Below are 21884 nucleotides of genomic sequence, written 5' to 3'. Positions count from 1 at the left end.
CTCAGCACTATTATCTAACTACGAAACCCCGAAAAATTGAAACCGCAGCTCTTAGCTCTGAAAAATCCAGAGATATTTGTGGTGGTTTGTTCAAAAGAAAATTTGCTTTATATTTTCTCTGGTACACTTGGGCAGACACAAAAGTTTTTAAACATCCCTGAAATGACAATTTGATATATAAATGTTGCCTCATACTTACTTGGCAGTAACTTAATAATGCTATTTCCTTTTCCAATAGAATTATTTCTGGATTCTGCCACTGTTAATAGTTTTCCGTTTAACAGAACATTAGCACTTTCCTACAAGGATTAATATAAGGGCATTCTCAGTCCCACTCTGTAAGTGCTTAATGCAAGGTTTTTAACCGTAGGTAAGGACCGCAAAGGATAGGTGGACAGAAGTGTCATTTGATGAGAAAATAAAAATCATCTGTTTATTTGTATTATTGGATGACTGAAATTTAAAATTTTCATCAACTACAAATATAGGCAACAACCAATCATAGTGTTAGCAGTACCTATGATTTTGTCACTAATAGAAATCACAGATATTTTCATTTCACATAATACATGTCACAAATGTAAAATAACATTGACATTTTTCACTAATATGAAACTATAGTAGATCTGCTACTACTTATTTAATGTATTAATAGATCGTCATATACATTGATAAGTCACATATTTTTAAATATTTTGATGATTTCCTTCAATTTCTTTGTATTTCATTTTATAGGTTTGAAGGCATTATTCTGAGAAGGGTCTTTAGGCTTCACCAGACTGACAAAAAGGTCCATACTATAAAAAAGGTTTAGAAACCTGAGTTAATGGTTTATCTGTTTCAAAAGATATTTTCTCCCAAAATAATGTAGATGAAGCTTTTGGAGGTAAAAGCTGTCAATGAGCCATTTTCATTGAATGTCCAGTCCTGGCCTTTCTGCTGAATTTTGTTCTCTAGCTCCATGTATAAAAACATGTAAGTAAAATAGCAGACGATGAAATTGTAAGCAATATTTTTGTCATTGTATTTACAGAGGTCTTACTAGCAGGGTTGAGCTTTTATTGAATTCATTCCTGCTTCTCCTCAACTGTGCAGATTTAGACACTTTGTAACCTGCAGAGAGGTGATGTATTCTAAATTACCTACCGTGTGGACTCGAACCCATATTTAAAAGACAAAGGAAAATAGGTAAACTAAAGAGCAACCATCACCTGTTCACCCCCACATCCCCTTCCCCATCACCTGCTGCTCAGGGGCTGCTATCTGAAGTTGAGCATATTCAACCGAACATTTTCAGTCTCCTTAAAACTGATTATTATCCATGTAAAATTTCATAATCAATTTAGTTATTTGGTTTTCCAATGCCTTATACACCATCACTTTAGAATAATGCAGCTGGTATAAGAGTTCACCAAAACATACCAGTTGTTCAGAATCATAGGATTATGTATAAAGTAATGGGGATCACTCAGTACTTGGGGCAGGGGGAGGGAGAATGTCCGCCTGTTAACTTAGTGAAATTTCTAGTTAATGTGCACATCAGTTTCAAATCATCAAGGTACTGCCACTAAACACACATGTAATTCTGTTTTTTGGTTTAGTTCCTTTCTTGTATCAGAGTTCACTCACACCTAGAGTTATTTAAGGAAGTGTATGCTTCTCGGACATATATGACGCTATCATTGACATGACCTTCTTTCTTTAAGGAAGTTAAGCTTTTGCAGACTTCTGGGTGTCAAACTGGAATTTTAAAACAATAGAAATGACTTATCATCTAAAAACTTAGACATTTTGCAAAATGACTGTGGCAATAACATCATGCAAGTGATGAGACAAACATCAAAATAACTGACACATGATCCCTGATATTAAGTCACTGGAAATATTGCTCTGACATACCTTTGTCTGGTATTTTTGATTCCAAGAAAACAGACCCATTCAGTTTACCTCTGTAAAATGAGGACTATTTTCAAGTTTGTATGTTAACCACATTACGATGAAGGTTTACATACTACTCAGGTTTCTGCCTCGCTGTTTCATTCTCATTATTCCTATTTGTAGACCCCATAGTCTTTTAGAACTTTTGCTTCTCTCTGTTTTTACTCTGCATCCTTGTCTTCATGAATGATCAATTTAAATTTAATAATATTCCTCATATTAATTAATAATAAGTAGTTCAAAGGATTGTGCATGAAAAGGTTAACACCAAGAAAGCAGTCAGTTTATAAGTGTACCTGAGAAGGAAAACAATTCGTTTAGTATTATTCAACTGTTCTTCATAGTATAGGAAAATGTCATCTATTTATACACATTTAACCTTTTGAGTAGTCAGGAGGATTTTATCATAGGAGCTTTGGTGAGTTCATTCATTATGCAAAACACTACAAAAGTTCCCACAAAGCTATTAACCATGTCCTTCTGGTATTTGGTCTAATCACAAAAAGTAAAACTATTTTTTTTTTGTTCCTTGGGTAGCAGTATTATTAACCTAACCATACTACAAAGTAACACATAAAATTCTGTCCAATGAAGTTGATAAGCCAATATGATAAGAATAAAGTAATTTTTCTAATGCACAATTATCTATCAATTAATTTCTAGTGGGCATCTCTGTGCCACTTAGCAGGTGGCAATAGCATCTCCGATAGAGTTTTCACTTGGAAAACTGTTGACATTTCACCTGTTTTGAACAAAAGGTCCATTAAAATTTTCTTAAACATGTTTTCTGATTACAAAAGTATTCCATATCTGAACAGGAATACTTGGGAACCACAAAATTAATTATTTAATTTTATTTCATTCTAAAATGGAGTTCATTTAAATCGACACATGTAACATACCATCAGAGGCTATGCATATAATATTTACATATTGTTACTTGGTTCTTTCTACAACGTGTCTTCCCTTGTGTCTGGTTGGCCAAATCCCTTTTCAGATCTAAAATTTGTCGGTAAAATAGACATTGTTTCTTCAGTGTACTTAATTTTCTCCTTGGTAACACCTAAAATACCTGCATAAGTATTTTATGCATACCTGGATAAGTTGGGCATTTGATAAGTTCAGGCAGTTGAGTGGCTAACATTTCTCTGAGTTTAGTAAGAATTCTCTAGGGAGAAAGTTACCTTCATCTATTTTGATTGGTGTAAAATTGGGAAGCAGATAAACACTTGTTTAAACATAATGAACAGGCAACTGGATTTAATTTAATCCAAGTTTAAACTGAATTTTATAAAAGAAAAAATAGTAGAAAACTGCAAGTATTGGTCTTATACTTTTTAACAACATGTAAGTAAAAAGGAACTACTGTTTTTCACTCTAGTCACACCTCCACTGCTTCCAAGAATATGACAGTGCATACAGTTTTTGAAATTTTAGGAGCTGGATAGACAAGTAAATTGTCTACAAGGCTGCTTTTATTACTCATTGAAATGATTTTTTTAGTATTCTACCTTAACAATAAAGTACTAGAGAGAAGTAAAAACCTATAAAAATCATGTTTCAGTTAATAATTCATGTTATTAATTAGTCATGCTTTTGAGAAATGGGAGTTAAAACTAACTTTTCAAATGATTGCAAGGTGTGTGAAGTAAACATAATCAATTGATTTATTTTACTCAATTTACTTTCTAATCTGTTGGCACAGATAATGAGCCTTGGCTCTACATTAATGTGAATATGATAGAAAAGAGAAATATACAGGCAAAATCCAAGTTTATGCATATATGAATGTTTAATTGGTATTTGCTTATTCATTCTAAGGATTGTTGTGTACATACATGAAACACAAGACTATTAGAAACAAGTTGAACCACAGCAACAAAAATGATCTGTAGTTGGGACACAAAATTCTTGATAAAATAATGATTAAAATTTTGAAATTTATACATGAACTTTTACCTTTTAATGCTAAATCAGACTAATGTCATAATTGCCCAGATGCTGATTTCATGTTTGAAGATGTTAGCATTGAAAATAATTGCCTCCACAATTTATCCTGAGGCATTTTCTTAAACAGAGAAAAATGCATTATGCTGTAATAGGCTTTCTTAAAAGAGGAAATGTGAAAATAGTTATTAAATTGTAGAGAGAAAATACACAGTGGGAGAGAGGAAAAATAAGGCTGTAGAAGTTCTTGAGGTAGGCAGTTCACCATGTTCCTTGTCTACAGATGTCTCATTATAAAATTATTCTGAATTTAGTTTCTAATAACCTGCTTCAGCTGTAAAATCACTTTCAATCTTAGAAAACTAAAGTATTAAATGTTATACCTCTGCTTTGCACAAAGAAGAGGCTCAATAAATATTAGTTAAATGTTGAATGAATAACAGTCTATGTTGAATCTTTAGTCCAACCACGACAGAACAACGGTGACGGAGAACACAAAGTGAGTTAGATCACTGTCCTACATCTTTATAAACAAGACATCTAAGTGCCCTGCTCATCACTTTTTATAGTTTCTCCACACTCCTTAAGGCATATGCAGCGAACAGAACACCCCCAGCGTGTCATTACAATGTTTATCATGACCCATTGGTAATAGATGTACCTGGGTTCAAATCCTGGCTCTAAGACTTTAGGGGAGTTACTTAACCTCTCTGAGTCTCAATTGCCTCAATTACAATTGGAAATAAAGATACTCTCCATGAGGGATAGCATTAGGAGATATACCTAATGTAAACGACGAGTTAATGGGTGCAGCACACCAACATAGCACATGTATACATATGTAACAAACCTGCACGTTGTGCACATGTACCCTAGAACTTAAAGTATAATAATAATAAAAAAAGATACTCTCCATGGGGTTGTTTTAAGGCCAAAATGCCTGACATATTTTTCTCTGCAGTAAGTATGTGCAGGCTCCATTTGTATTTCTTAGGAAGGTCTGTGAGAGAAAAGATGAATCCATACCTTTGGAAGGGGAGCAGGAAAGAGGTATGGACAGTCCACCTAAACAAGGGAATCAACACATTTAGATATTACTTATCTTAGTTGCAGAAGAGAAAGATATTGGATGAGGAGATATACAAGAGTGAAGGGCACTTGAGGTGAGAATGGGTAAAATGCTACAAGAGTTTGCATTGCAAGGTAGAGAACTATCCTAGAGGGAGATACTGTCTGTTATGTTTGCCTCAATTAAATTGATCAATGATGTTTTTGAGCAGCTGTTACTTCCAGGCTGTTTATAAGATGCGAGGAATAGGCCCGTTTATTGGACAGGACCCAGATATAACTGTTGTTTGGAAGAATTTACAATCTAATGTGGAAGACAAATTCTTAAATACATAAATGCCCATTAAAAATATATTTAAATGCCCAGTGCTATGATACACATATGCTTAGAGTCTTTTTGTACCCCAGAATTGGCACAATTAACTCAGTTTGGGGGAACGCTGGGACAGCGAAGAAAAGGACAGAGGCATGAGCTGCAAAAATACTTCCTACACTGTCATCCAAGTAAAATTCATCTAAGGTTTGCAGTTGGATATTGCTAGAAGTTTTTTTTCTGACCAATGGGGACCTATGGAAAAAAAATGTATATAGATAGATGGATAGATAGATAGATAGATAGATCTAAGATAGTGAACTGGTCAGATAATGGGGAAGTTTATTCTGAATGCAGTGTGTAGGATCAATAAAGGGGACGCCATTAAGAAGAAGGAGGCGGTAGTACTGGCAGTGAGATTCTGGGCTATAACAGAATTGGCTAGATGAGAAAAGAGAGGACAAATAGAATGAGTTAAGCAGTTAAATTAGCACATAATTTAATAGCTAATATAACTAATACCATTTATTCACAACTTCACTTAAAATATTAATTTTTGTTGTTTTAAAATCTTTTCCAGATAGAAACTTCTGAATTAGTTATCAGTATTCTGATTTCTCACTTTCAGCAACTAAGCAGATAGTAATGAAACAAAGTTGGAGGGGTTAGACCCTGATTCATAAGGAATGCTCAACGTATGTACACCAGAGTATAATCACTAGAGAATATCCACCTCCTTAATAAACTAATTGTACAGATAATGTATACTGTAGACAATAGCACAATATAATTCTAAATCATTAAAACAGCCTGATTTACTTTTCATTTTATAGCAGTCCCCTCCCTACTGTCACTGTTACCCATTGGCATGTATGAATGAGGACTCAGTGGCAATCTTTCTGCTGAAATTACAGACCTTTTAGGAACACGGGTGTTTAGTATTATCATTATTCCTTTTCATATATTTTTTACTTAGTGCGTAGTATTTCTAACCCCAACAGGCTTCAGAGTGTGCAGTCAAACCTTAAAAAGATCATACTCAGCCCATGTCTTCATGAAAAAGAGACCTGTATAAAGACATTTTCCTTTGGTTTCATGTGATTAAACTATCTTTGTTTTCTAATGCTACTGATACACTTTCAAAATGCTGTCTTCCAGTCAGGATGATATTTGGATATACTCAAGAACAAAACCAATAGGAAGGTTAGGAATTTCTAATTTTATTTGTAAAATGGAATTTTTAGTCATGGACCAGTAATTAATAATGACAACGGAAAAAAATTGCTCTTTTTAGATGATTTTCATGCCATGGCATCTGTGTCATCTGAAGGAGTAAGGAAACAGAGTCCTAAACTCCAGGTGTTATATTAACAATCTTTATTAAAATGATAAAATATTTAAAGTAGTGTTTTATCAAGCTTCCTTCCATCCATCTCATCTTCAACCACTAGTCAGCCAAGTGCTAGGCAATGCTGAGGTTGATGACTGGAGAAGGAAGATGCAAATATATTAAGAATAATCACTCAGCTCTTTAGAGATTTTAAGTGGATGTTGCCACCCACTTGACTTCTGTATCAAAATAAAAGCCACACTCCTATATATAGAACAGAATATTTTATTGTACCACCTGAAATTTTTTATCATGTGCTTTTGACAACTCTTGTGCAAAGGTGTGCAATTCCTGAATTTACCATACTTTTTTTCTGAAACTGTCTCTTTATTTTACTTTCTTTATGTGACACTTCATAAGAAATCAATAGTTATGCATAGTTTTTTTAAAAAATCTCAAAAACAGATTATGAAAAGAGTTGGCTGGGTACCAAGGGGCATTTTGTGAATTTTTTTCCCAAGACATCCCCTTTATGTCCTTAGAAATCAGAAACAATGAATATTAACATTCTTCTCAAATTTATTGCAAATATAAGTCATGATGAAACAAAAAAAGGATATGCTGAAGATACAGAAATCAGGTATTATTCAATTTGGGGGGAAATGGTTTGTTACTTTACTCTCATTTGTGGAATTCAAGAAATGAGATTTCGTTGATTGCTCCAGCAAAAACTGCCAGCAGGTAAAACTTTATCTCCATTTATCCTAAATATAAGATTACTCAGATATTAAAGTGGGGGAAAAACTCGATTATAAAAGTGCTTTTCAGAGTTGTAATCTGATTTATCAAAGTGTTAATATGAAACTTTTCCATAGGACATCCTCATTTTGTACCACAATGAAGAAAAGTGCTTGACAGACCCAGACCTATTTTAAACTAAGATTATTTAATTAGTAATTTTTATTTCCAGTGAGTCTGGCAATAAACTGTGGGGAATCATTTCATTTTCATTCATTACAAGAAGCCATAGTTTATATTTCCCCCAGGCAGAGATTTTTATCTGACAATTTGAATGCTTTGGTGACAGAAATATCTGATGATAAATATGGTATTAAGGAGATGCCAAGTGGCATGATAGTTTGAATCATTTTTGGTAACAGCTCATGATTAATAATTGTGCTTATGTATGTATTCACGTTTTTTATTATTGAATAACATTTTGCATGGGAAATGGGAGTAGATGTTCTACTCCATTTTCATTTCTGTGAAAAAAAAAAAAAAAAACCGAATGCATGTAAAACATGGCTGAACTGGTAGCATATGTTAAACCATGTGTCTCCAGGTAGTAAAAGAGGTCAGTCTCCTCCAACTACGACTTTTTATCTCTTATTTTTGTTTTATTGCGGTATAACAACAACAATGTAAAAGCTACCATTTACTAAAGGTATATTGGTTGCCATATAATTTACTATGTGCTAACCATGTATTCTTTCAAACTTATGAAACAAACCTGTAAAATGGGTGTTATTCTCCCTGGAATACACATGATTAACCAGCACAGTTCCCATATTTTGGTGTATATTGGTATCACTGAGAACTTTAAAAATATATATGTCTGGCTCGTACCCCAAGGCATTCTAATTTAATTGGTACTGTATGAGATGGGGCCTGGTATTGGAATTTTTAAAGCTTCCTGTGTAATCCTAATGTGCATCAAAATTTGTACACCACTGGATTAATCTGGAGCTGCTGAAAGATTAAACAATTTCCCCAAGGCCACACAGCTGTTAAGTGGTGGGGTAGAAATTCCAACTCTAAACTTTCTGGCGTCACAATTGAAATGCTTCCATGAAGTAGGACACACTTTTTCTTTAGGGTTCTGTTCAGAGTAGAGATTTTTGCACCTGTATTTGCCTTCATGTCCTTAACCAAAATTCCAATGAGGGACAGTTTTGATAAAATGATATAATAGAAAGTTTGTGAAGACTCAATGAGGTGCTTTATGTACATTATAAGTTACCACTACACTATACTTGTTACCGTAGTTATTTCCCAATTAAATTACCTGCATTTGTAAATTGTATGATCTGATGAAGTTGTACACCTATAAATTAATCTAATTAATCTATAAATATAAACTGAGTGATTCTATTTTCTTTTTATCTTTTATCTATGTAGCTTTAGTTAGCTGAGCTGATAACTTTTCAAAATATGAAGGCAGTAAGGATATATTACCATAACCCCCTGCCTGAGCAATTTTTAGCTCACTCACACAATCTTTCCTTTTTTTGTTTTTTTTCGTTGTTGTAGTTTAAGAGGATTTTAGTAATTAAATAAAAATGTTCAACTAATGAGATACTTTCTTACTAATGTAAGGTAAAATTTATATTTCTGGTTTGCTTTGTGTATTTTTATGCAATTTATCTTCCCTGCATATTAAAAGAATGACTATATCCTGCTGTATCCATAAGACTATTAAGTTAAAAAATATCCATTTACTGTTTTTTGAAGCATTGGACTAAAAATAATGATTTCTAAGAAAATTCAGTCACTATTCTCATTTGTACAAAATTTTTTAGAAATGAAATTAATTCTGTTATTTTTATTTTGTGGTAATGAATATGCATCATTTTATGTTTGTGACTTTATAGTCCCTACCTAGTTCCTGGTTCATCCCATAAATTAACCTACTAGAGTGGTGAGCTAGCCAACGTTTGTAGGATGAAAGCTTCTGAAGAAATTAGTCTTTTTTATAAAGCCAAAATGAAAAAAAAAATGTATTAAGTCCTCTTTTCTTTAAAAGCTTAAGGTAAGCAGGTAATTCTATTATGGGCTTCTTTTTTTTTCAAAATTTACTACCTCATAATGGACAAGCATAGGATTATTTAAAACTTTGCATTTGTCATATATTTTTAATATGTTTATAAGAAGTATATTTGTTTATTTACTTAATCACTAGGCCAAACTCTATAGCAATAATGTATTCTGCTGCAACATTTTAGAAAATAGTAATTTATCCCATTATGGATATTTTGTTGAACACAACTAATATTCCATACCCATTTCAGCAGCTAAAGATTTAAATCTAGATTTAGTATGTATGTACGTATTATTGGGTAGTACTAGCAAATTCTGTATATTGTTTTTACTACAAATATTGTTCAACAAAAATAAGTATTTAACTTGGATACTACATAATGTCAGAGTATACTTTATTATTACGTACAATAAATTTGAAAAGAAACAGAAGTCAACTTTCATATTTCAATAGGCTGATCCATATTCATTACTGATAAAACACATCCAGTATGAATCTCTACTGAATAAGAGATAATGTATGAAAAGCTGGCTTAGCTTCAACAGGTTTATAATAAAATTGTTACTCTATTAAATCCTTCTAGATATTCTTTTATAAAATTGGTAAAGCATCCTTTGTTTTAGTAGCTTTATATTTGTTATGTTTAAAGTTCTATGTTGAATTATTCCTTTCAGGATTACCAAAGCCACTGCAAATACAATATTTAAAACATTTGTGACAATTTTAGTTGTAGGAAGGTTCAATTAGTAAATACCTATTATCAAGAATTCATCCTCTATTTCAACTTTATACTGGAAATGCTGGCAATTATTTTTTTAATTTGGAAAGACGAAACACAGCACAGCTGAGGTTGTGACTTAGAGAGCAGGCTTTGAAATTAATTGCAAGAATGTTTAGGTCCCTGACCCAACCTAATACTTCTCTGATTATGCAGGTATTACCTATTATCTTCTAAATGAAAAATATTTTCTTACATTTTTAAAAGTAAATGCATAATATAGATGTCTCCAGAATTCAAATGAACAAATCATCTACTATACTTTTCTAGGCTCCATTTTGCTCTGTGTCATTTCTTCCACAACTTTTCGAAGTGTGCTAGTATTAGACAGAGCTCAGTATGTCTTTCCTTGGCACCTGCAATGGCCTCCTGTTTCATCTCTTGGGTTTTTTTTTTTACCTCTGGAACACTAAAGTTTCATACTAGACCTAAATTAACATCCAGTGTGAAGAAAAGATAACTACATTGTACAGAAAACAAAATAACTAGATATAGCTGGTAATTGGGTTTGGAACTATGATTTATCTCTCAAATAAAAATCAGTGCCTGACATGGCAGTAATATTGCTTTATAACCAAACATCAAAGGCAATACCTTAGGGCACGTAGCCTGATGTGCATTTGCCAAAAAATCTTAAAACATATAAATAACTTAAAAGCATAGGAATCTGTCTTCTACACAGCACTGTATGGATGTTTACATTTTATATTTGACTCATGTTTCTTCAAGCAACTCAGTCCCTCTTTTAGCATTTTAACCTTGGCATTATACCCTTCTTAGCTCTTTCCTATGTAGATATATGTTTTGTCAGAAAGCAAGAACAGGTGTACAGCTACAGGTTTTTGAATTTCAGGCTTTTGACTTTACAGACAAATGTTTCATCAATCCATATTGTTTTTACCACTTGAAAAATCCAAATACTCTTCCATTTTAGAAGAATACATCTTAAGCAAACTACAATGAACTCTTCTGTTGTCCTACAGCAGAACTGTTTACTGTGATAAGAGGATAATCGTCTTAGATTTTGTCAACTTTTGTGAATTATCTCAATGAGAATTTTGGCCTTTGAATACTGGAGTTCATAGGCTCTACTATTTAAATAATAACCATTATTCTGCATCAATATGCTCACAAATCAGTTTGAGAAATATTAATAGACAATTTTTATTATCGTTTAGCTTATTCATGGGCTTCATTTTTTCCTGAATTGAAAACAATTAATTTAAACTGATAATATATCATAATTGGCTTGAGATAACACACAGTGTGAAGAAAACATAGCCACATTTTAAAGGAAATAGCTAGATGGCTGATAATTGCATTTGTGACTTTATAAATGTGGTTTTCATTCCAAATATAGTATTTCCCCTACCTCCAAGAGCTGATTCTTATATATTTTTAAGCCTGCCAGTATATGAAGAAAGCATTTCTGATTTTAACACCCACCCAGTATGTTGAATCCTTAGAGTGATAATATCTACATTCAGAGGACTAATCCACCTTCAAAAAAGAAAGAAAAGTAATTCCAAAAAGCAATGATTTGTTTTAGTTTACTTTATCCCGTAATATTGAGAGCTGCCCATTTGTAAGCACTGTGCTAAGTGCTTTGAAAACCTAAATAATGCAAAAGGCATCGTCTCTACCTGTAAGAAGCATATTGTCTCAGAGGAAAAAAAAATGCACAAATTGCTGTTCGTCTTCATTTAACCTGGACACCTTCTGAGCTTTCAATATGGAAAATAATAGAATATAGGTCCTAATAAAATTGAGAGAATGTTTTCCCAGCGAAATACCGCAGAATCACAGTATTCACAATTGTGAGGAAAATTAGCATTTATCTAAGCTATGCTGCCCATCTGATAGGAAGAAACAGCCTTTTCTTTAAGGTACGCATGCATTTTATATGGAATCCAAGTAAGTTTAACTAATTTTTGAAAACAGTATTAAGGATTTCTCAATTACTAGTTTTCCTAAGGAAGGTTACTGTGACTGTATGTAATGTTTATACCCCAATACAAAGAAGCAATCTCAGTGTGGAGAGAGATGAACATCACCAAGTGGAATTTTCATTCTAATTCCTTTGAAGGTGATTATTCTCAGTGCCATAACCAGAGGCTGACACCCAGGGGTGCTCTGCAGGAATTTGGGAATGAGTAAGTGAAGCTAAGGCTGTGTTGTGCATGTTCACCTTCACATTCTCACTCTGTATCCGGGAAACTTTTTGGCCACTTCCCCATCTCCTACACCTGAACTGGAATATTCAGGCCCTGTTCCCGAATCACCCTTTCTTAAACTTCTCATCTTCACTCCATCCCCTGACCTCTTTCTTCTGATACAACTTCCTAACACACCAGAAAAATGATAGCTTTGAGAGAAATCAACTCAAATGCATGGGGGCTTAGCTGACAAGACTCATCCAAAAAAAAAAAAAAAAAACTTTAGGGTTCCTTTAAACCCTCAGGCCACAGCGCGAGAAAGAGTGGCCTTGATCCCTCCCTCACCAATTAAAGCCTGGTCTCAAGACAACTCTAAAATAAAACAAATGCTAGAAATAAAAGAAAGGCTGTGGTCCAAGTGGCACAGAGGAAAGCTTACATTTGAATCAGCATTAATTTCTGCAGTACTGGAGGTCATCACTAATCCATTCACCAGTGCTTGCATTCAGCACAATTATCACGCTATATTAAGCACGGCAGAGGACTCACTCATATAAGACGAGATGCTCGGAGAAAGGGAGGACTGGAGATGTTTAAAGGAGATTTGTTTCTTACATGGTTTTAATTTGAAATCCTTTCATTCTGAAGATGTCTGGATATTGAGATAGAGCAAATGAAAGCAGTACATTCCTGTTACGGATTCAGCTGTGCATCTCACTTATTTGAAAGGCTTAATCAGCACACTCAGGAACAAGATGTGAGACATCCTGAGGCACTGCTTACTTGTCAGCTGCAAGATCAATAAAATGCAGAAGCCATTCTTTGCCATACTCCAGAGAATGAGTTTGCAGAGTGAGAAGGACTCCACTTTGAAGCTATTTTATTCACATCCCACTTGGCCAAAGCAGAAAAGTCGCTCTGGGGAGGCACTTGAAGTTTGGCCCCCAGCTAGCCCAGCTGCTCCTGCTCAACCTGCCAGGTGACTCACTTGCTCAGTATTAGTCTGAACAGCAGGGTGTCAGGTCAGAAGGCATTTCCAGTCTACTCAGACAATTCAGGCAGTGTAATTATTTTAAATGACTCTATAAAAGGTGCCTGAAATTCTCTGGTAGCCAATGTTGAATGGACTCATTAATTTAGGATTATTGTCGTACCTGACAAAAGCAAGCACAATACCAAGGATGCATAAACACAGATCTTACAGCCAGGAAATGCAGACTACCATATTCTACTACTGTATTCTATTTTTGTATTCAGCATTGATCGAACTGCCACTATGCCCTCTCTAGAGGTAACAATGGGGAATTTCAGAAATACCTGGTAATACTGTGTGGCAGCGATTTGAAAGAGAAGAGACCCAGACAGACCACTATCAGTTACATTTTTTTTTAATTAGTAAACAAGTGCTCTTCTTTACTCATCATAAAAAAAATTTCTAAAGAAGGCCTCTATATCTGTGTGCCTTTGAGAGCATGTAAGTGTAAATGTAAATGATTTTTAATTAAAAATGAAGTATACAAATAAAATGGTACCATATTACCTGCCATTTGTATTGTTTATTTACCTTCCATATTTATTTTTTAGAAGTAATTAGCTCTACCGATATTTATTAAATGTTCACTAAAATTGAAGCTTGCTGCTAGATACTGTGAGGAATATAATCTTTGCCTACAAAGGGGTTCTCTATCTTGTGAGAAAACAGATGGGCACACATAAACATGTGGATGAGTTGTGGACCAGGGAAGTACTGGACATGGTTTGAGCATAGAAGCAGATTTTTACATCTCAATCCTGTCCCTGCAGCCTGGTTGATATGAGAGATGTTGAGAGTAGCCCACCAAAATCAGTATAGCAAGAGAAGGAAGGTAAGACAAGCAGATCCTCCCACATTCAATCCAACAGCAAGAATGATTTTTGATAAATTTTAAGAGAGGAATTTGGTCCAGTGATGTTATTTGTGAAACGTGGCCAATCTCAATGAAAGGAAACACCTGTGTTTGCTCTCTGGACCCTTTGAAACTCAAACACTCCATTTCCCTCCTCTACCTTGCATCTACTTATTACTAGTTCTGCCTACTTTTACCTCTTAAATATTTTTGAACTCTTCCTCTTCTCCGCCCCTCTTTCAGATCTGCGTTATTTTTCACATGGACAACTGTAGTAGCTTACTCTTTGGACATAGTTTTGTCCGTCTTAAATCTACTCTTTATGGCACAGTGGGAATGATCTAAATTAAATGAAAATGTGGCCATAGAGTCCTTCAAAAACTCCCCATCACTAACAGAACCAAATTCTATCATCACAGTCTTCTGCAAAATAATCTAGCATTTTTCTACTTCTCCACTTCATCTCTTAACCATTCCCCCACCAGCCCCTCTTGATCTAGTGATACTGAACTGCCTCTAATTCCCTCATCATAGCAGCCTGTTCCCTGCCTGTGTCTATCCTGTCTCCTCTCTCCACTATGCAAGCTCCTATTCTTTTCCGGGAATCATTCCCAGAGCCCCAAGCTAGGTTATTATTCCCTCTTCTCTTCTCCCACTGAATCTTCTGCATTCACCAACACAACATCTGCCATATTATATAAAAATGTTCTTATTTCTCTGTGTCTCCCCATTACACTGAAGCCCCTTGAGGAAACCAGTACTGTAAACCTAGCCAGCTCCTTCTTCCCATTCAGAGATGAGACTTGGTGTAACCTCTCAGAAAGGCCATCTCTGATCACCTGACACCCACACTTGATTCACCCTTCTTTTTTTCCTTCATAGCACATACCACTTCATGGTATTTTCTTGTTTAAGTGTTTGTTTATTATTTGTCTCTCCACTAGAATATGAATCTTTTAAGAGCATAGACCTTTTCTGCCTTATTTATCCCTATGTCACTACTACCTAGAAAAGTGCCTAATATGTAGAAGGGCTTCAATAAACACGTATTTTCAAAACTGAATTAAATGAACGGATGGAGTGACGGGTGGATGAGCATACACTTAGAGGTCAATAAATTAATAAGAACAGAATTTGCCTATCCGTATTAGATAAGCAGAGTATAAGCCAATGATGGTATCAGGTTAATTTTAACACCTTAGGAGACAGACACACTATAAACTGTAGGTATTTAATTCTGTAACTGAATGCCTGTATTAGTTCATTCACACATTGTTATAAAGAACTACCTGAGACTGGGTAATTTATGAAGAAAATAGTTTAATTGACTCACCATTCCACAAGCTGTATAGGAAGCATGGCTGGGAGGCCTCAGGAAACCTACAATCATGGGGGAAGGGCAAAAGGGAAGCAAGCATGTCTTCCCATGGCAGCAGGAGAGAGTGTGAAGAGAGACGTGCCACACACTTTTAAACCACCAGATCTCATGAGAACTCACCATTATGAGAATAGCAAAGAGGAAGCCCGTCCCCATGATCCAGTCACCTCCCATCAGGTCCCTCCCCCAAGACTAGGGATTACAATTCAACATGAGATTTAGGTGGGGACACAGAGGCATACCATATCAGTGCCATACATTATCATGTACTGTTACAGTGGATCCCAACTTGTGAAATCTCCGTTACATCCTCAGTGTTACTAGTGATATCTTGTATGTTCATTCCATGTTAATGTTCCAGTTGCCTCCCCTAGGATGCAGAAGTATGTATGCTTCACATAATATAGCAGAAGGAAAAGATCCGAGTCAAATTTTGAAGAATTACTGAACTCTCCACATTAAATTACACAGTCATCTTTTACAAGCTTAACTTCCATCCTCACAATTTTTCTAATTCATGAAATAGTCCTGATAACATTTTTTTCTTGAAGTATTATTTCAAAGATTATATGAGAAAATACATGTGGGTACACTTTTCAAACTTCAGAGTTCTCATCTGACATTGATTACTTCATCAATTATCATTTCATATATCTTCTATCATTTGTTGATAGTAAAAGCAATGTATATTTTCATATTATCTTTCTTTTTAAGCATCCTGTTATTAATTGCTCAAGGTCACTTAATCTTAGGTGTATATTCATTTGCATTCTGAATTGTAATTCCTTCACTGTTTTTTATAACTGTTGAATTTAATAGGATATGGGGGAAGTGGATAGCACAGGCAAAAGGAAATTGGATTTTGAACCTTTTATTGTGATGACATCCATTTGATTGTGGTCCACATGATTAGTGAAGAAAATCTGCTGTTGTGACAACTTTGCAGAGTGAAATAAATCTAAGGCTTGGATTTGCTTATTACTTTACTGTTTAGGAGGAAAAAAAGCCCCCAGTAACAACGTTCAGTGCATATTTATTGGGCTTTTCCTGTGTACAAGCCACCATGAGCACCTAAGGATATAACAGTGAGAAATACCTAGCTCCTACTCGAAAGGTGCTAAAAAGCCAGGATTACTTCAGTTGAGGTCCTCTAAAAAGAAGTATGAAAATAACCTTACAGAACCAAGCTTATTATTTTTTCAGCAATTTATAGCTCCAAAAGCAAAGCTTTCATTATCTTGTCTTCTTCACAACTGATAAGTTAAGTGTCATCATAACCCCAATTTTAAAAAGTAGGAAAATGCAGAATCACTAACTCAAGGCAGTACCTTGACAACTCACAGACTCACACTTCATTCAAGAATCCCCATCACAGTCATGCTTCCTTTGGTGGCCTTTTTTGACTATATGTAAGTGACAGAGTGTGGTATGTAACTGTTGGAAATTGGTTTTTGGGGGGTATTTTTGTTTGTTTTTGTTTGTTTAAAGCAACAATATAGAATTGAGGACTGGTGATACTTGTAAATTTGACATCATGGCAGTGAAATAGCTCATGCAAAAATACTTTGTATAATATGTAGCCCTATATAAATATATAATGTCAATATATATTATTTGAATTGTGGAGGGTTTTTTGTTTTGCTTTTTTGTTTTGTTTTGTTTTTTGAGATGAAGTCTCACTCTGTTACCCAGACCGGAGTGCAGTGGTGTGATCTCAGCTCACTGCAACCTCCGCTTCCTGGCTTCAAGTGATTCTCCTGCCTCAGCCTCCTGAGTAGCTGGGACTACAGGCACATGCCGCCATGCCCAGGTAATTTTTGTATTTTCAGTAGAGACAGGGTTTCACCATGTTGGTCAGTCTGGTCTCAAACTCCTGACCTCAGGTGATCCACCTGCCTCGGTCTCCCAAAGTGCTGGGATTAGACATGAGCCACTGCGCCCAGCTTGAATTATGTTTTTTTGAAAGAATTAATATGCAGGACTAAAGAGCATAGCAAAGATTTGGAACCTTATGGCAGAGTGAGTTGCACATATATATTTTCAAAATCGCTCATTGGTATTTGGCTTATCTGATAATATAACACTTCAAAGCCAATGAGTTTCCTGATATGTTAGCTACTAAAGGGAGGTTGATAGATTAAACAATGAAGTAGAATTATAGAATATTGTGATTTGAGATCTACTCTCTGCTTTAAAATAGTTACAAATTCTGTGAAGATATCTAATTCAGCATAAGGTCTTTAGAGGTATACAACTAAATGGCACAGAGTTATTTTTAAGTCTGCCATACAGCTCATTAATCAATTCTGGCTCTCTAGCTCTGCTAGTCTACTTACTGGCCTACAATAAATGGCCTGCAATAAAAGATCTCCCTGCCTGTTTCATTTTTCCATCCAAACGTTGTACAAACCAAGGACAAGATGCTTGAGACCCCTTTGATGACAATATTATTAAAAAGCTAGGCTCCTGCCATTACTAAAGTCACAGTGTCATCATGAAAGTTTCTTAGTACATTTATGAAGTCTGTAAAGATCTTGAAGTTTAAAATGGAAAGCAAAATAAGGGTCCAGAGAATTAATATCTGAACTTTTAACGTTAAGTTTTTGGGAATGTGAAAATCAGATTATTATCTGCAGCTCTTAAGACTTCAATTCTACTAATGAATGGCTTCTTAATTTAATGATTCTAAAGTGATATACTTTCGTAAAGTGCTAAGCAGTCCTAATCACATGTTAAAAAAAGATCTTATTATCTAAATTTATCATACCAAGTAATTTTTTGTCAATGGCAAAGATGCAATTTTTACTGTATTAATGTTGTCTTTACTAATACAGTCTGATTAAGATGATTACTTATCCATATATTTTTATCTTCTTTATAAAAAAATTTAAATATTTGAAAGCCATCAGAGCTACTTACTATCTGAGCATGGAATAGAAAAAGAAGCATGTTTATGACAATTAAAAATATGGTTAACGGTGAGAAATATCTTACTAACTTTCAAAAATATTATAATTTGGCTCCTAATTTTTTTTCATATTTTCAACCTCAATCTAAGCATAAACATTTAATTACTGACAAATGTTGGATTTTGATAGTAATTAAAATCTAAAATGTACTTGGTCATAATCACCAATCAAGTTGACTTTCATATACTGATATTTAATAGTAGCAATGAACTTCTTTCTTATTTTCAGAAATTCTGATAAATTATTGTAGTATATTTTTATAATACAATTATCGTATGTATTATACAAATCTAAATTGGCAAAATATTCAGTATAGTATATGAAATGTTAATGAAATTAAGAACATCTTTTCCTTATATCATATCCCTACTTATTCTGAATTTTCAAAACTGAATTTAGAAGAAATGTACCTTCTGCTGAAATTTTATAACACAATTAAGAATTTATATATAATTTTATATATAATACAAATATATATGTAATTTTTTAAGGATGGATTTATCTCCATTTCTAATTTGAAAAACTAAATACATTTGGTATCTGAGAACATATCATTTGAGCATAATGTGCTTTAATCTTAGTATTTTAAAATTTCATTGGAAAATTTTCTTAAGTTTCTCAGTTGCAAATGTAAAGATATACATGCAGAATCCCAATATGTAGAATTGTGAATTTGAAACTAAAGTGCTAATAAGTATTTTAATATCTTGATTTACTGAGTTGTACACATTGTCATGTATAATGTTGTCAGAGAGTTTACCTGCTCTCTTTATAAAAATAATTTGTCTACATATATTTTATAATTTATAATATATCATGGGGTATTATAATAATATTTTTAAATGTTAACAGATTTACCCATTTCCCTTTTGTTGTGGAAGCATAACTGATGGTGGGTATAAAAATTTAAGTTATAAAGTTTATAGTAGTGAGAAATGCTAAATTAGTACAAAAATAACTTTGACAAAAAGCTCAGCTTTATGATAATCAAGAAATAATGGATGGAAAAATATTTGTTGAGAGCTTATAATTTGTGAGGCATGGTAATCTCCGGGAATATAAAATATGAGATAAGCCTTTTAAGAGCATTATGCTTTTGTTGACGTGATCAACAACCAAAAGCTGTCAGTACAGAACCAGAATCATAATGCAGAAGGGAAGTGTCTATTAAGTGACTACTTTCAAAGCAAAGAAGGAAGAGAGGGTCATGAGAAGCAAGAATTATTTCCTTAATTTGGAGATCAATAACAGATCTGTAAAGGGGATGAAGAGTAAATAGCATGGTGGTGCAAATTCAAATCATTTTAAAAAATCCTATCAAATCGAACAGACACATGTTGTATATGCATTATTTCTAATACATTCATATTTTTTCCTGTTTTTGTTTCCAGAATGCTCAGGCCCATTGGGAATTGAAGGTGGAATTATATCAAACCAGCAAATCACGGCTTCCTCTACTCACCGAGCTCTTTTTGGACTCCAAAAATGGTATCCCTACTATGCACGTCTTAATAAGAAGGGGCTTATAAATGCGTGGACAGCTGCAGAAAATGACAGATGGCCGTGGATTCAGGTAACAGATGGGATGGGACAAGGTTAATGTTATAAGTCATTTTTAAATGATTCTGGTCATTTTAAAAAGCAGACAAAAGAGAACTCAGTGTGACTCTTCCTTATGGTCAGAGGAAAGGGTAATTTAGTGAAGAGTTCAAATTAGCTCCCAATTCTGAGAAGTAAAAAACATGCACATTCCATTAAGAAGTTAGTTTAAGAGATCAAAAACGTTAAAAATATTCAGGTATAAATATCACTATTTTAAGCTGCATATCAAAGCAGGAGACTTTCTGTATACCGTGTGTTCATTACCACTGTGATAACATTTAGCAGCAACTTATGATACTTTAAGAACATAAAAATTACATCTATGTTTTCTATCTCTAAGAAGTGGGTCCACAAATGCAAATATAAAATATACCATGCATCATAATAACAATACCTCAAATGCACCTTCTTTCAAGCTGAGGGTGTTTCATTTCATAGTGTTATTCACTCTCATCAACCAGCTATTTTTTAAAACAGGAGAAAACAACAATATACTGAAATATTAAGTGATTTCCCAGAGGGGGTAGCAAGGCCCAGAGCTTATATTTCTGTACATTTCAATGCTTTTGGAGCATTTAGATGAACTATGTACTAGGAGTACAGAAAGATGATCAAAACTGGTGTCTGTGAAAGAGTAAACCTCTGTTGGGGAAAGCACATTAATAACCATCTAACAAGTCATTGATGTGTACTAAAGGGAGGAAGAATTCAGTATTCTGTGGTCAGAGGAAGAATTCATTAATTATCTTGAGAAACTCACCTGGGGCAGATAGCTTTTGAGCTAGGCCTGAGAAGGATGGCTTTCAGTAGAGACTGAACATCCAGGGAACAGCCTAATCAAAGATGCTACATGACAATCTGCAGAATATTATGTAGAAAATCATGACTACAGTAAAGGTTGCTGGAGGGATGTGTTCAAATTCAGTGTATGAGTTTGCTGTGCTTCAGGAGTCATACTAAAAGGTATTAGCCTTATTTCAGTAGAGTAGGGAGATATTGCAGAGTTTTGATTAGTTTAGGTGATTGATCTGTTCTATCTGTTTACTACATATTCTAAGTCAAAGAAACATGGAAATCCCTGATGTGACATAATTAGGTGTACTATACAAGAACTAGTTTACAGGCATTTGGTATAAACGAAAATTGATTTATGGCTAAGAGGCAAGACTTCCATACTTGAAAAACTGGGCCAAAATCTCCTTCAGATACTTTCTTTGTTCAGGTTTCTTAGGCATTCTTATATGTCTCATAAACATTTCTTTTATCTATAGAGCTCTATAAGGTTGCCTGAAGTTCTTGTTTTGTTTTATGAATTTATATTTACATGAAGTTGTTAAAATTGCTTCTTAAGTTACACTTGACTTTTTCAATCTATAGCAACATGTACAAAATGAGCTCCAGATAGTGGAAATGGCACATCTATACAGTTTTATCACACTCGTGAAGGATCAATTAAGGTTTAAAATATGCACAGAATAATAGAAAATAATTATATCATATTTACTAATGAATAATCATTCCAGAGACATTTTTAATCACTCTAGTTGAAATGCATTTGTAGGACTGTGGTCATGATAAAACTTTAGACATTAATATTCATAGCCAAAATTCAGAACAGTTGAGAGATGATATCACCAGTTTACATCAGGGTTTCTGTTTGGCAAATTATGTTTGTGAGCTTCAATGATTGCCATCTTTCTA

The 21884-nt window shown here is 34.1% G+C and overlaps 1 protein-coding gene across 5 annotated transcripts in view; it reads left to right on the top strand.

The window, feature by feature from the left end:
* Positions 1 to 21884, top strand: part of EDIL3 (EGF like repeats and discoidin domains 3) — a 442725-nt gene that overhangs the window by 255195 nt on the left and 165646 nt on the right. For all 5 annotated transcript variants that reach the window (XM_019028262.4, XM_019028263.4, XM_055389542.2 and 2 more), the window contains one exon: positions 19973 to 20154. In XM_019028262.4, the coding sequence (XP_018883807.2) occupies positions 19973 to 20154 (182 nt within the window). The remainder of the gene's footprint in view (positions 1 to 19972; positions 20155 to 21884) is intronic.

The sequence above is a fragment of the Gorilla gorilla genome, chromosome 4 (assembly GCF_029281585.2).
Source record: "Gorilla gorilla gorilla isolate KB3781 chromosome 4, NHGRI_mGorGor1-v2.1_pri, whole genome shotgun sequence".
Classification (NCBI taxonomy): domain Eukaryota; kingdom Metazoa; phylum Chordata; class Mammalia; order Primates; family Hominidae; genus Gorilla; species Gorilla gorilla.
The sequence above is the reverse complement of the archived record's forward strand: the minus strand, read 5'-3'. Positions and strand labels throughout refer to the sequence as shown.